This window comes from Platalea leucorodia, assembly GCF_965183815.1.
Source record: "Platalea leucorodia genome assembly, chromosome: 3".
In the NCBI taxonomy this organism is placed as follows: Eukaryota; Metazoa; Chordata; class Aves; order Pelecaniformes; family Threskiornithidae; genus Platalea; species Platalea leucorodia.
In genome coordinates, this window is record NC_138825.1 from 79567584 (window position 1) to 79584141 (window position 16558).

The 16558-nt window shown below is 36.6% G+C and overlaps 1 protein-coding gene across 4 annotated transcripts in view; it reads left to right on the plus strand.

The window, feature by feature from the left end:
* The window catches only part of HACE1 (HECT domain and ankyrin repeat containing E3 ubiquitin protein ligase 1), a 56207-nt gene extending 40284 nt beyond the window's left edge, over window positions 1-15923 (plus strand). For all 4 annotated transcript variants that reach the window (XM_082307580.1, XM_082307581.1, XM_082307582.1 and 1 more), the window contains 6 exons: window positions 651-847; window positions 8126-8257; window positions 8968-9066; window positions 9362-9432; window positions 14522-14635; window positions 15071-15923. In XM_082307580.1, the coding sequence (XP_082163706.1) occupies window positions 651-847; window positions 8126-8257; window positions 8968-9066; window positions 9362-9432; window positions 14522-14635; window positions 15071-15173 (716 nt within the window). In that variant the 3' untranslated portion in view covers window positions 15174-15923. The remainder of the gene's footprint in view (window positions 1-650; window positions 848-8125; window positions 8258-8967; window positions 9067-9361; window positions 9433-14521; window positions 14636-15070) is intronic.
* Window positions 15924-16558: the final 635 nt, after the last annotated feature.

Consider the following 16558-nt stretch of genomic DNA (forward strand, 5'->3'; position numbering starts at 1 on the left):
GGGTTGTAAATAGGCAGTTTCTATACTTGGATAAAAGTCAAACTTCTAGCAACTCTCCTCTTAATGATTCTAAATGACTTGCAAGTTTAGTTTGAAAATGTAAAATTCCTGTAACTTTTTTTCAACTGTATAGTAGGTCTCATAGCAAACTTGATTAAAAAGAAGAAAACTGAAGAGCAGAAGAGTTTTCTAAGTACAGAAAGGTTGTCTCCCCCCCCCCAGTTCTAAATAATTTTCTGGGGAAAAAGATATTATTGTATAGAAAAAGATGATATTTGGGTTTCTAAAAGTTATGTAGAAAACTTTAAGACTTTTTAGGAAACTCATTTAACATTGTGTGTTCTGTATGGTTAGAAGCTTTTAGTGAAATCCATTAGTGAGCTAAAATTGAGCAAATTGTTGTTGCTCAAATGATATGCCATTTGCTTCACTGGGAAGAAAAACAGAGAGAGGAAACTTGATTAATACTTTTAAAGTGTAGTAAGTACAGTTCTGCTATATTTAGGAATGGTGAATCCTTTTTTCCCTTTTCCTATTACTGCATTATTCTGGTTTCTCTCTAGAGGGCAATCTTCTATCATACATTAAGTTAGAACCTTTTTTGCTTTATCCTGTTTATTTGAGGGGTTTTGTCTCTTTGTTTTTTCTAGGTATACCTGTAAATTATCAGGATGTAGCATCTATTGATCCAGAGTATGCAAAGAACTTGCAGTGGATTTTAGATAATGATATCAGTGATCTGGGTTTAGAGCTGACTTTCTCTGTTGAGACTGATGTGTTTGGAGCAATGGAAGAAGTGCCATTGAAGCCAGGGGGTGCGAGTATACTTGTTACACAGGAAAACAAGGTGAGTAAACAGGTTTATTCAGAAGTTGATAGTATAAGAAAAGCAATTGGACTGACTTTCTGAATAACTGGAAGCATAAACGGCATACTCGTTTGGAAGGAAATACAGAAAACAAAACCAGATACTCTTCCCCCTTTTTTCTAGCTTAGCATGTTATAGAAATAGTGCTATTTAGAATTTCTAAGTGTTCAGGTTTGAGGTTGTTCTTTCTGGCAGAACTTTTGGAAGGAAAATAGGATCAACTTTAAATGAAGGGTTTATTTTAAAAGTAGCAAATATTCCTAAAGTTAAGTGATGGGTGTATATATATACCAGGAAAATGAAACAGTAGCAATTGCTAAAACTAAAATTGTAGGTCATGTTGCAAAGCGTGCTGGCTGCTAGGACAGTCTGTGGCGCTGCATTGCTCTACAGTAACATACAGATAATTGACACAGTAAAAGGCTGCGGGACGCTTTTTCAGCCATTTGCAAGTCATTTGGTGTGTATGGAAATAATGTACCTTTTAAATTTACTTTAATAATAACAGCTTGGAAAGTCCCTGAGTTCTCTGTAGCATTAGTTCAAAAATGAATATGGAAAAAAGCAGCCAGATTTTGAAAATCATCTAGAAATTAAGATAGACATCAGTCTAATTGAATTCTGCAGTTACCCAGTAGATAGTTTTGAGTAACTGCAGAAGTGTCATGGTAGACCTGCAATTTTTTTGTATCATTGACTCTTGATCCTTATGTCTGCTTTGTGTTTTGATTTTCATTTGTGTTGAGCTAGCCTAACTTGCTTTTAGTACACAGTATTCATTCAGCGCTACCAGTGGTGTAGACAGCTGCTGTATTGGTAAATGCCCACTTGGTGTCAGCATTTGTTCTAACAAAATTTTAGTTTGTGTTGGAGCAATGGGGACTGGATTCTTGTATGCTTAATCCTCATTTTCATTAAGGCAGAGCGTCATTTCAGTAACAGGAATACATATTATTAGCCTGATTCTGTACTGTTTCCTGCAATATAGTAATTCATGAAAGAATACAGATGGTAAAACAAGTCTAATTGTGAAGGCAGTGGATGATTAATTTCTTTACTACCTGTCAGAGAAAGCAAGGATGTTGATTCTTCTCTTAGCTTCTCAATATATAAAATAGATGTACTTGACATAAGTTGTGATTTCATCACAACTATTTAAAAACTGTTATCAGTTAGCATGAAATTAGAAGTTTGCCCACGCGAGGATACCCTCAGTCATTAGTAGCTGACATTGCTCTATTAATTTCTGACTTGGGGCACAGACTAAAAAGGGTGATTGAACATGTATAGAACAGATGCATCCATTCTAGCTCATAAGCCTTCCTCAGCTGTGGCAGGTGGGGACAGGAGTTTGTGTAGCTTTTATTTGAAAGGTGGTGAGGAACAGATGACTGTTTTGGTAGCTCTGAAACTGTTAATATTAATTGATTTTTTTAATTTTAAGCTGCAAAATGTGAAGATAACAAACATTTGTAAGATGGCACTGTATCTTGTTCACTGATTTTAACAGTGGCAAACCAAGTTGTTGAAAATTGTAGATCTGTGTTTTAGTGGTGTTTGGGGATTTTTCCCAATTTCTTTAATGTGATATGGTTTTGCAGTATGTTTTAGCTTAGCAGTTCTAACAGGTTAAACAGGAAAGTGTCTACTTTATAAAACATCTTTTTCATGAAGAGGATATCTTTCTTTTTTTCTGCCTTTACCTGAGGAATAAAAGATCACTGCTTAAAACTCATTGTATTTGCTATGCCTCTGGGAGAAGAAAATTCAGCTTCTACAGGAATTTGCTGTGTATGCACACTAGCAGATTACCTGTATAAAAGAGAGCATTTTTTTAAATGCAATTTTTTAAATGAAGTTCCTTTAAAAAAAAAAACAACCCACAACCAAACCAACAAACCCACAAAAAAAACCCCCATGCCAAAACTAACCCCCCCTGCCAATCACCCAAACAATCCATCTCCCTCTTATTAAAAACCAAAATAAAAGAGAGTAGATGCCCCATTGAGAAGGTAGTAATAGCTGCTTGTAGAAAGTTGTTTTCTTTGAGCAAGGGAATTTTTTTTTTTTTTTTTTACATCAACTGTGAAATAGGTTTTCCTGGTTTCAGCTGGGATAGAGTTAATTTTCTTCCTAGTAGGTGGTATAGTGCTGTGTTTTGGATTTGGGATAAGAATGATGTTGATAACACACTGATGTTTTAGTTGTTGCTAAGTAGTGCTCACACCAGTCAAGGACTTTTCAGCTTCCCGTGCACAAGAAGCTGGGAGGGGGCACAGCCAGGACAGCTGACCCAGACTGGCCACAGGGCTATGCCATACCATGTGACGTCATGCCCAGTATATAAACTGGGGGGAGTTGGCCCGGGGGCAGTGATCGCTGCTTGGGGATGGGGCTGGGCATCAGTCAGCAGTGGGTGGTGAGCAATTGCATTATGCATCAGTTGTTTTCTATATTCTATTATTATTATTATTATTATTATTATTATTATTATTATTATTATTATTATTATTTCTTCCTTTGCTGTCCTATTAAACTGTCTTTATCTCAGCTCATGGGTTTTACACACACACACCCCACACCCCCCCCCCCCCCATTCTCTCCCCCATCCCACCGGACAGTCGGGGGAGGGTGAGCGAGCGGCTGTGTGGTGCTTAGTTGCTGACTGGGGTTAAACCACGACAGTCCTTTTTGGCACCCAATGTGGGGCACGAAGGGTTGAGATAATGACATATCTGACCAGAGTGTGTTAAAACAAATTTGTGATAAGCATTCATTATATTAGTTTAGTAGTTGCTGGTCACAATGTTGATTTATTTACTCTCAAAGTTGTTGTATTTGTTCTCAGAGTTGTGTTATGTAACACCTTACTTGCCGTATATACTGTTTACCAGTATTTATGTGCTGCTTATCACCTCTGGGAGGTGGATTAAGGTTATTGCTTTCCTATGCTGTTTAACAATGGCTTATGGTACAACAAAACTATTGGCCATGAGATCAATCTCATATTTGTACTCAGAATTGCTGTCACCTTTGTACTTCGGGAGCCATGTATCAGCAAATATTAATAATTACACTTACAACCGGTGGGGAAGACACCTTCCTCCATCTTCCTCTTCTTCTCCAGGCTAATTACAGTAGCTCTTGAGAATTTTGAATATCCTTGGGATGTTCAAACCAGCATGTTCCTATTGCTGTGTCTCCTGAATGTGTGTCAGGTTTTGCTTAGGGTTAAACAACTATTTAAGAATACTGTGGCTGCGCCAGCCCTGGCAACAGGCACTGTGGCTGAACCAGAGAACCAACCCATGCCAGTATCAGTCACCCCCATAGACAAGAAGAAATCTTGGAAGCGAAAGTCAGCTCGTATAGTAAGGGATGAAGAAGCTTCTCTGAAGAAGGAGCAGGAGGAAGAAGCATACTGCCCTGCCAGCAAGGAGGATGGATGTGATCAAGAAAATAACAGATATGTCCCCACCAACTAGCAAAAAGGAAACACAAGCTTTCTTAGGTGTTCTGGGGTTTTGGAGAATGCATATTCCGAATTACAGTCTGATAGTAAGCCCTCTCAATCAAGTGACCCAGAAGAAGAACTATTTCAAATGGGGCCCTGAGCAATGACAAGCCTTTGAATAAATTAAATGGGAGATAGTTCATGCGGTAGCTCTTGGGCCAGTCCGGGCAGGGCAAGATGTAAAAAATGTGCTCTACACCGCAGCTGGGGAGCATGGCCCTACCTGGAGCCTCTGGCAGCGGTGATGGAACGGAAATTGGCTTCAGTATGCAACAATCCAACACCACACACCGTCTCTCCTGCCCTGAAGGACTGTTGTGACAGATGGACCCCAAAGTCATGGACCAAATGAACTCAACAGACATTTTAGAGGGATGGTCCATAGACTAAGGAAATGGTATCTGTGTGTATATATCAAAAGACAGGGAAAGTGGTAGTGATTAACTGGAATGTATTGGAAAGGATTGACCTGGGCTTGACATTGATGGTATGGAATAAGGGGTGGATGCTGTCCTGGTTTTGGCTGAGATAGAGTTAGTTTTCTTCCTAGTAGCTGGTATAGTGCTGTGGTTTGGATTTAGGATGAGAATAATGTTGATAACACACTGATGTTTTAGTTATTGCTGAGTAGTGCTTACACTACTCAAGGACTTTTCAGCTTCCTGTGCTCTGCCAGGTGCTCAATAAGCTGCAGGGGGTCACAGCCAAGACAGGTGATCCAAACTGGCCAAAGGGCTATTTCGTACTGTATGACGTCATGCTCAGTATATAAACTGGGGGGAGTTGGCCGGGGGGCAGTGGTTGCTGCTTGGGGATGGGGCTGGGCATTGGTCAGCGGGTGGTGAGCAATTGCGTTGTGTATCACTTGTTTTGTATTATTCTTATTCTTATTCTTATTCTTATATTTTACTTTTTTCCCCTATTGTCTTCCCCATCCCACCGGGGGGGGGGGAAGGTGAGCGAGCGGCTGTGTGGTGCTTAGTTGCCGTCTGGGGTTAAACCATGACATAGGTGAATGGCTGTGGGACCATACGATGCTAATGTTCCAGTCTTGCAATTGGAGCGTCCGTGTAGCTCCAACTGAAGTATCGGTTATAGTAGTGGCTCAACTGCCTTTTGTCAGTAGGGAGACTTCAAAGGGATGTCAGGATTTTTCCAGGGTCCATGCTATGCATTTCTCTTTGTTCTTTGCTGTGTATATTTTTGTAGCTTTCTACTTACTTCATAGGAAAAAATAACATTAGAGCTAGACAAAGTTTGACTGTATGGTATTTTAAAAAAATGGTGCAAATCTCCACAATTCTATGGCTTTCTCTGTCCTCCCAGGACTAGTCTGTCTGTGAGTTGGCTGTGCTGTTTGGCAGTAAAAAATTGCATTGTTTTTTTTTTTGTTTGTTTGGTTTTGTTTTTTTTTTTGTTTGTTTGGTTTTGGTTTTTTTTGTTTGGTTTTGTTTTTTGTTTGTTTGTTTGTTTTTTTTAACCAGCTTTGGAATGGAGCTGCTCTCTTAATCTGATGTTCTGAACATTATAAAGAACATTGATCCTCATCTCACAGTATATGGGGTTGTGAAATTGGGGAAGCAGGATCTCTGCTTAATTTACCTCAAAGGAAAATACAGAACAACCCCTCACCCAAACCAGACTTTGTCATCATATTTGTGATGCCCGTCTCATGTGTTCAAAGAAATCTCCCCTCTTAAAGGAAGGCTGGATTGTACCTTTTATACACTCTGTAGGAATGCATATGTAGATCTGAAATTATGTAGATATTTCTGTTTTGTAAAGTGAACTCGAGGCTTCTGAGAGGGAATAAAATGTAAATGAAGTGAACAGAGGGAAAAACAAATTGACCAGTTTTTATACTGGCATATATTATGTAAATTCTGTGGTACAGGTCTTTCAGCATGTGCCAGTGCTGATAGTCAGGATGCTTGGCTGTTCCAGACTATTTAAAACATTTCTTGTTACACCTAAAGCACAGGAACTGTTTTCTCTCATAATGAAAGTGTTCAATGTAAATATTTTTGCAATGCAGAAACTAAGTGTTTGTCATATTTTTTCTAATAGATTTTTTTTTTTTTAAATAAGATTGTGAATTTTTCTTTCTACAGCCCTGTTTTCTGAATAGCCTAATTTATGTAACAGGAACTTGAGATGTAAAACAAGTATTTCTGATCATTGAAGACCAGTGTTAACACTACTGCTAATCCTGATACTGCTAAAGTTTCTGATTTCTTCCTAGAGTTCATAAGATGTATTCACAGAGGCTGACTTTTGTCTAGGGCAGTTAATCTCCTTTGGCTACTCCTCTAATTCCTTAGAGAAGAGAGGTGTCTTCAGTTCCACTGACAGTAGAAGCAACCTAGGGAGATTACTAGATTGAAACTGTTTTTTTTTTTTTTGGGAACAGCTCTGCAGTTAAAGATATGCTTAGGTAATGTTCCTCTTCTTCAGAGCACTTCACAAATTAATTGTCTTCTCACTCTAATAAAATGGTGGTAATGCATTTTAAAATGTCTTCCAACTGCAAAGCAAATGGCAACCCCTCTATACTTCTGTGAATGTAAGGAATTGCCTTTGAAAAATATTCTTACGTTTTGAAATGTTTCGTACTTCATTCTGCTTTTCAGAAAGGGAGGAAAGAAATCATGCTGGGTTGCTTTTGTGCAGGTTCAGAACCTAAAAGTTTAGGTTAATGCTTTTTAAAATTAAAAATCAAGGTAGTATTTTTGTAAGATAATTGTCTTGAAGGAAGGTGACAGTTGAGATGGTTTAATTGGGAGGTATGTTTCATGATTTCATTATTAAAAATCATGATTAGGAAGTCAAAGCATTGAGTACCTTAATCTAGGAATAAATTCTGTTCTCAAGTAGAAATCTCTTTTCTTGAGTAAAGAAACTTTCAGACTTGCATAGTTTTGTCAGGGTAGATGAGACATTTTTATACAGCTTTAATGTAGGCACTTTTGTCTATCTCATTCTAAAAACCTTCCTCCATTAATCGCCTCCTAGGTTTTTGTGTTTTCAGCAAAAGCAAAGTTCTGGTGGATTCCTTTTCTAACTGGCATCTTTTAAAGGGGAGCCCCCAAATCTCTAAAGCATACAAACTATGATACTCTGTATTCACGTGGTTATGATATAAATGGTTTTCTGACTTTCTTTCCTTTTTAAAAACTGAGGAGACTTTCAAGACTTAATTAAAAAAATTGAAATTGTTATTAAGACAACAAAGCTTGCAGGGATAAGTAATATATTGTGTTAGACTTCCAGAGATAGGGGGAAAGCAAGAAAGCTTTTTGGCCACAAATATTCCTTTGGAAGTTTACCCTTTTTCCTGAGTTATGCCAGTTTGCTTAATATATATTTTTCTTTACAAACATTGCCTTGTTTATGTCCTTAGATGATCACAACTGTGGTTGTATTAGATGCAGGCATGACAAACTAAGTTTTATTCACTTCCTTTATCTTAGTACAAGTCTCTGGGGTTTTTTGCCTGGTTTGTGTTACAGTTTAAACATTTCTGTTTAGGAATTGTCTTTGGAAAGAAGGAAAGGGGAAGAGCAGAAGGGACTATGAAGGGCCTTCTGAATTATTTTGAGTTGCTTCCATGCATGAAAAGTGCATAGGGACTCTTAACATCTTACCGTAGATGAGATCTGTAATGTATTGAAGACTGCATTTGTGTGTGACTTTGCTATGTATTTTTGCTATTGTATGTCTTAATGTCATTTTCTGTGTTGCAGGCTGAGTATGTCCAGCTTGTCACAGAGCTTAGAATGACAAGAGCCATTCAGCCTCAGATAAATGCCTTTTTACAAGGCTTCCATATGTTCATTCCGCCATCTTTGATACAGCTTTTTGATGAATATGAACTGGTAAGCAGAAATGCCTATACTTTTTAAAATACTTTGTTCAGCATACTTTGTCAGTGGTGTAATGACGTAGAAGTAAAGCTCAGTACCCACAAAATAAACATTTTGTATCTTTTACTTTGGTTTTGCTTCCTGGGCATCTATCAGTGAGGATCTCGGTATATGTATTCCTGCTTATCCTAATTACTTAGAATGACCATCTTCCTGGAATGTGATAACTTCATGTGCCAGTGATAAATGTCTTAAACTGTAATTTCAAAATAGAATGAGGATGTTGTGGCGTTTAAGCCTTTTCATATTTTCTTTCCGGAGAACAGAAGTTCTTTAAAAGTAAGGAGATGCTGTCTATTACTTTTTCTGAGTCACGGAATAAAATTCCAATAAGTTTTTTGTGGTGGTTTGATCTTCTGTAACCAGTACATCTCAAGTTTTGTCTCAAGTCATGCCAAAACTCAGAGCTTTTTTTCTTTTAGCTTCTTTGGCAATAATTTCTCTCTCTTGATACTGTGTACTTAAATTAAACAGATCATATGAAGTTACCTGAATTCAAGAATCTTCTTGTATTAAAAATCATAGTTTCTGTAAGGTTGCAACTGAACAGAAAAAACACTGCAATTTTTATACTACTTAAAGCATTACTTTTTAAAATAGCATAAACACTTGAAATTAATGGTCACTCAGGAGGATTAATTACAGTCTTTGTGCTTCTGAAGGAGCTGTTGTTGTCTGGAATGCCAGAAATTGATGTGAATGATTGGTTAAAAAATACAGAATACACCAGTGGCTATGAGAGAGGAGACCAAGTTATTCAGGTAAAATTTTTTTTTTAATAATGTAGACTATTGCATTTTAATCCAAAAAAAGGTGGTGGTGCTGCTGCTGTAATTTCCTGCGTGTGTTTATGGAAGCTTATTTTGGCTGAAATTTGTGGAGGTTTTTTATAGTATATTGCTATATGAAGTGACTTAGTTATATATGTATTTCATACGAAAACTTCCATCCCTTAAGTAACAAACACACTAATATTCCATTTATTGTTTTACCATTATCTTTTCAAGTACTAAAAGTATTTCATGGAAAATACAAACTAACTTATTTTTCATTTAGTGGTTCTGGGATGTTGTGGAAGAACTAACTCAGGAAGAGAGAGTATTACTATTACAATTCGTTACTGGCAGGTGAGAAACTCTTCTGTAACAACAAATATATTGTCTGAATACTCTGAAATAAGTCAAGAGACTTTAGATTACCATACAAGATCACCTAACTAGAAACTATTTTGCATACTTCAGTGTTCTATATGTTGATCAAAGTAGACAAAGTGTGTGTTAATACTTTTGCTGCCTGTATTGCCAGCAAAATGATTGATTACTTATTTATTATACTTGACTACTTTGCAAGAGGCCTTTGCTGCTGTCCCAGACAATTTTTAGCAAGGCAGTAGTGAATTTAACTGTGCTTTATATTCTTTCTCCTGTTGCATATTTATGGGGCTCTTAGCTTCTCCTGTAATCAATATAGGCTTTAATATATGAGATAACTAGGTATCACTTCAGTCAGTGTAAACAGAATATCCTTCTCCTAAAGCTGAGTTGAATTTAACATTAGTGCAGTGTGTCAAGATCAAGTGAAGATGTAACCTTATGCAAGACTCTGTTTGCTTTATATAGGATTTCTGTCCTTAATTCTAGTTGTTCTTCAGGGAAAGCCACTTTTATTTCCTTTATGGTTTGGGGGCAGTGAAGGAAGGTTTTGAGCAATAAATGCCCATGTGAGCTGGGTGAGTTGCTGAGTTTGTGTATACAGACATTTTGCAAAGTGGATCCATAGATATACGTGTGGCACCTGAGCTGTGTAATCCGTGTCTTTTTCTGGTGGCAAGTGGAAATCGCACAGTCTTCTTAATTTGATGTTCCCTTCATGTTCTAGGATTAATAGAGTAGTAGACCTTGTTTATAAGTTTTGTGATTAAGTAATGGTAAAACACAAATTAAGATAATCAAATCTTGTCTTTTATACCAAGGAATTTTGCAGTCATGGATGTATGATCAAATGGCATGGTCTTCAAATTCTATTAGTTTCACTTAATTTATTATGAATTTCATTGGTTTTAGGGATCACAGACAATTTAAGAAGCTAGTTTTGTGCACATTGATCTTTTCTTTTTGTCCTCTGCAGAAATGATTCTTGCAGTTCTAACTGCACATCTGTTGCACACCAGCTGCTGGTCTTTCATTTTTAGTGGACTAGTCTATTTCTAAATCTAGATGGCAAATAAGGATCTTTAAGATGTAAGGTCATGTTTCAAATGCTTCTTAAAACATTCCAAATGGTATTGAAGTGGCATTCACTATTTTCGTGGCATTTGGGATAATCTACGGGATTCTAAGGGATGCTTTCTATCAAGTAAACAATTATGTTGTCTGATTAATACGTGCTTGAGCACCATTCATTTTGGTCACAAATCACATACTGGCTTGTTCTTACTCATTTCTTGTTAGTAGGAAAGAAATTTTTGGTATGTCTTTTAAGAACTCTGGGCTGGAATTTAAAAACAAATTGCTTAGTTTTTTTCTGTATCAGCTACTAGGAACCTGTTGTGGTTTTTTCTTCAGTCATTGAAATGTAATAGGTATATTTTTCCATAAAAATTTAACCTTCGAAAGTTACCTCCAATAGTGGTATGCAGCTGGCATTTTTGCACATAAATCCCCAGACAGTCCTAGTATCTGGGCATGGAAGATTTAGATGCTGAGTTGTCTGTGAGCTAAAACACAGTCTAGTACAGGCTAGTATCTTAAGTAAAATTGTACACTAAAAGTATACCCGATTTCAAACTATGATCTTTTTCTGGCGCCACGTTTCCTGAAGACTTTGTTTCTGTGTGTACTGGTTGGCTGACTGCATTCAAAATTTTCATTGTTTTTTCCATTTCCCTTTAACCTCTTCTGCATATTCACTTATTTGTTTTGTTTTTTGGTTTTTTTTTTTGTTTTTTTTTTTTAATTATTTTTTTTGTTGTATATGTGAAGTGGCATTATTCTTTCTTTCCAATCAAAGACTATGAAATTAATTCAGTGAATTAAATAAAACAATTATATTTATGATTGTCTTCAGTGTTTCTCTGACATCTCTAAATATTTCTTAAACTTTGCCTTTTGACTTTTTTCCCCCATTCTTACACCTTTTTCTCTTCAATGTAATGAAGTCTTGCTTTGGTAGTTTCAGTGGAGATACCATTGCATTCGTCATTAATACCAATTTTGAGACATCTTTTAACAGTAAAGTAATTGTGAGTAATGTTTGAGTAGCAGATTCTGTGTGTTTGGAGGTCTTGGCACACTTAAGAAAAAGCCTAAATATTCTTGTGCCTCATTTTGGGGATCTGAAAGTTTACGTGTGCACCACCTACTTTTTCTCTGCTGACAGCTGCTTGAGATAGTATTGCCAGTTCCACATGCTTTTACCTTTTTATTTTCCTCCTCTTGATCTGGTTGGTGTTTATAATAGTATCTGGCTAAATTATTGTTAATTATCCATTGGCAACTTTTGATCAGGTTTTTAGTTAACAGTGGGAGGGAAGTGTTGACAGCTTATGATAAATTCTACTTTATTGGTACTCTTCAGGTATCAGGATTGCCGTTTAACTTCTTACGGGACTGTAGTTTCTGTTGAGTAATAAGCCATATGCTGTTTCAAGGGAAATTCAGCATATTTGATAAATGTGATATATATGACTACTTTAAAAGTAAAAGAAAACATAAGGAAACTGGCTTAAAGTATCTCTTCTACACTGTTTTCATTTCAAGTAAATTTATGCAAAATCTATATGTGGAAAAATAGGTAGAAAAGTTAGGATTCAGATGTATACTTAAACATTTTAAGTGTTGAAGTTTCCAAAGCTGTGAAATCATATTGTTGCTCTTGCTGAAGGCTATTTGCACATGCAGTAAGAGGTAAGATCTTGTGATCTTATTTGCACATATTTGGAAGGCTTTCTTTACTATATTGGCTGTGTTTTGCTTGGAAAAAAACCTCATTCTTGGAGGCATAAGTTGGCAGCCATCTGCTACTTTTAAATGTTCAATGACCTCATCATACTATACGATTTTAACCTGTTGTATGAAAAACAATAATAAGTTAAATTGTAAAAACTTTTAGCTAATAGTGGACTGAATGAGAAATTTTCAAGTTAGGTCTGTGTCTTATTTCTGATTTGAATGTGGAATTCTCTTGATTTATCAGAGGAAGAAAAAGACTCACTGCAGTGGAGGCAGCATTGTATTAGAAATGCGAGCCAAAACCATAGTATAAAAGAGTACTGCTGTAAAATCTTTACAACTGTTCTGAACTGTGGCTGTGAGCACAATTCCTTTTGTATGTCAGAAATAGTATGCTGCAAATAATCAGTACTTCCCTCTGTAGTGGTTGCCTTATATACCAGTGCTAGAACTATATGCCCAACATTGCTGTCATTAAGCTAGGTGATAGCTTAGATATAACAGATTTATATGTTGGATATTACAGCTAGCTCTTAAAGGTATGTTTAAAAAGTATTGCTGTGAGCTCTGTCCTAGCTCCTTAACATTTGGCAGTAGCAACCCTTACTCTTTTGCATTTCTGCCAGGTGGTCTTACTGTGAGTGGAAACATTACTCCATTCTTCTTTTCTGTTCTTGCTCCTGGTTTTTACAGTCACTTTGATTTTGTGAATATGGGAGCATTGTTTTTAACACAAGTACCTGTAATCCAAAATTCTAACAGCTGTTACGTATTTTATGGAAGGTTTATTTTGCTTTATCAGGTTGTTTTGCTTGCTACAAAATCTCAGAATAGCTGAGGTTGGAAGGGACCTCTGGATGCTGTCTAGTCCAACCCCATGCTCAGAGCAGGATCAGCTAGAGCTGGATGCTCAAGGTCTTGTCCAGTCAGGTTTTGACTGTCTCCAGGGGTGCTGACCCTTCAGCTTCTCTGGACAACTTGTTCCAGTGTTTGACACCCTCACAGTAAAAAAAGTTTTTCTCATGTTTAAATGGAATTTCCTGGATTTCAGTTTGTGCCCTTTGCCTCCTGTCCTGTCACTAGGCACCACTGGGTGCTCCATCTTGAGACTTGTGCTCCATCTTATTTATTCCTTCCTTCAGGTAATTATATCCATTGATCCGATTCCCTTGAGCCTTCTCTTCTCCAGGCTGAATAGTCCCAGCTCAGTCTCCTCCTGTGTCAGGTGCTCCAATCCCTTACCATCTTTGTGGCCCTTTGCTTGACTTGCTGCAGTATGTCCCTGTCCCTCCTGTAGCGAGGAGCTTGGAGCTGGACTCCAGATGTTTCTCACAGAGTACAGGGAAAGGGTCACCTCCCTCAGCCTGCTGGTGACGTTCTTCCTGATGCAGCCCAAGAGGCTGCTGGCCTTCCTTCTTTAATGCAAGGATGCATTGCTGGCTCACATTCAACTTCTTTAGTCCTTATCCTTTCATTACAGTTTTTTGAAAAAAATTTTTTTTTGATGTGAGGGCTGTGCTAACAACATGTTACCTTGTAATGCATACCAACTTAAGTTGATGTTATAGAAGTATCTGAATCTTATTCTATTTGTCTCTTAGTTTAAAATTATAGGGAGAGACTCTGAAGACTCTAGGACTGTTGTCCATTTACACCTTGAATAATCTTTGAATAATATATTGGTAAAAGGAAAAAAATTAGGAGTAATATGATTAAGTGAGAACGCATTCCTGACAATGCCAGTGATATTTTTTTTTAGTGTGTTCTGGTTTTGCTATAGGTTGTTACTGGGTGATAGTGTGACTGATGTAATGGTTTTATTAGTTACTTGAAATATTTGGTCTGAAGTAGTAAATGAAAAGACATGTCAAGAACACTCTGGTCAGTTGTCCCACGGATAGTAATTGGAGAATAAACCTTTTTATGATGCAGTGTTTCTTAAACTGTAAATATAAGTAACCATAGATGTTTCCCTAAACTGAGATAATGTTTTGCTATAAAAACTGGTTGTAGAAATGAGTCCTCTTTGCAAACAGAATTCTCTTAAATATCATTCAAACAATTTGATGCCTAATGTAAATGGACAGGTGTGTTAATATTGTAATTAAAAGCATTTAGGCAGTGAGAATTTTGATATGAGTAAGAAAGGGGGAACCTTGATAAAAGTATTAGTAACTGTCTAATATAGAGATATTTGTAGTGTAGAGATTATATTTTTTGGCTTATAACATTCTTGTGATGGTCTAATTTCTGTGAATTTTCTCAGTTCCAGGGTCCCTCATGGTGGCTTTGCCCATATAATGGGTGGCAGTGGATTGCAAAATTTTACAATTGCTGCTGTGCCGTATACTGCAAATCTTTTACCAACATCAAGCACATGGTATGTTAACTAGTCTAATTGAAGTATCTTAAAAAGAGAGCTTTTTCATGTCAGTTCCAGTCAAAAGTACAGTTCTTATGACTATTTTCATTAAAAGGTGAACAGTTTGTGGAGCATTCACTATCCAACATGAAAGTGGTGGGTTTTAATGCAGATTATGTTACATTGTGTTTGCTCATTGTTCACTACTTTATTTTGCTTTACTGAAGGCAGTGGGGTTAATACGGGAATACTAAAGTGTTGTATTACAATTTTGCTGAAGTGAAAAAAACCCTTAATTTCCTGCAATATATTTGAATGCTCAGTGGTACTGTAGTGCAGCACAGGTTTGTTTTCTTCCATAAATGTGACATCTTCAGCGTTTTCATTCAGAAAACTTTACTGTTGGGTTTCTTGCTGAACTGCGGTGTGGCTTTTTTTTCCTTTTCTTTCCAGTATCAACATGCTCAAGTTACCTGAATATCCAAGTAAAGAAATCCTTAAGGACAGGCTTCTGGTGGCATTGCACTGTGGAAGCTATGGTTACACAATGGCATAACGAAGTCTAGAAAACTCATCTGACTACTGATGTGCAATTCAGAGTGACACAAGTAATTTTGGAAACTGTCGATAGAAAAGCAGCTTAGAAGCTGCAGCCCATTGGCAGGGCTGGGCTTCAGAATTCATACAGAATCATCAACTTTACTTCCATTATGTGTTGTCAAAATAACTAATACCATTGCAACAAACTTCACAGTATGCTGTATTTTCATTTTTTTTTTTTAAAATGACAGATCTGTATGGAAATCAGTTTACATGCTTTTCCTTATTGCTTCAGTCTGAATCAGAAAGTTTGTCAGAATCTCTTACCACACTTTGATTTTCAGCTGTATGGTTGAATGACATTTGTGTTTTAGTTTACTTTGCAGTCAGATGGCATACTGCTAATGGACAGACTTGTACTTTATGCCTTGTGCATGTGAAAGTGCCATTTATTTTTGCAGAGAACACTATAGAAAGTTCAATTTGGATATTGTACAGTAAGACAGACAGTATTTTCCATTTCTTTGCATAGTAACAGAAATAAAATTTTATAACTTTTTAGTATTTTAATGTATATAGCATGTAAAGATTAGACTGTTACCGCTGGAAAAAATAACAGATGAAGTTAATATCTAATTTATAATAGAATTTACACTATATTCTACTAAATATTTAAAGTATTTGTGACGTTATAGTCAACTTGCTGTTTAGAATTTGTAAATATTATTTAAGATCTATATCCATTTGTTTGAATGCCTTTACTATTTCCTTGACATAATTGTATGTTCAAAAGGTATTATTAAATTTTAATATTTTTACCAGAATCTGAATGTGACAAGTTTGTGTGTCTTTGTGGGTGGTTTATTCTTTTTTTTTTTCCCCCAGCATGTTATTCATCTTACTATAATTCAGATTGTCATGGAAGCAGCATTTGAGAGGCCATTGTCAAAGTGTATGGACAGACATAGGCAAATACACGGGAAAGGAATTTGAGCTTATTGAGGTTAACTGGCAAGACTATAACAATTAGAATATCATGTCAAAATTTATATAAAACTAGAATATATTACTCAAATAATATGTAAAAATACACAGCAATGGCTCATCAGCATGTGTTTGATAAGTAGCTGCACATGTTGGGTTAGATGATGCATTTGCATAACTGCTTTTTGGGGACCCTAGGTTAGGTCTACAGTATTGTTTTGGTTCAGGCTGGGAGTGGTGGTTTGTGTGGTTTATGGTTTGTTTTTTTTCTTTACATTAATCTGGTCATCCCTGCTTGTCATGCTTTTGCTTCAGAGAATGCAGACTGGATTCTCTCCATGTGAAACTGAACAGAAAAACATGATCCAAAAATGTGCCAAATGCTACTGAATGAACATCTAATTATGTCTGCAAGAG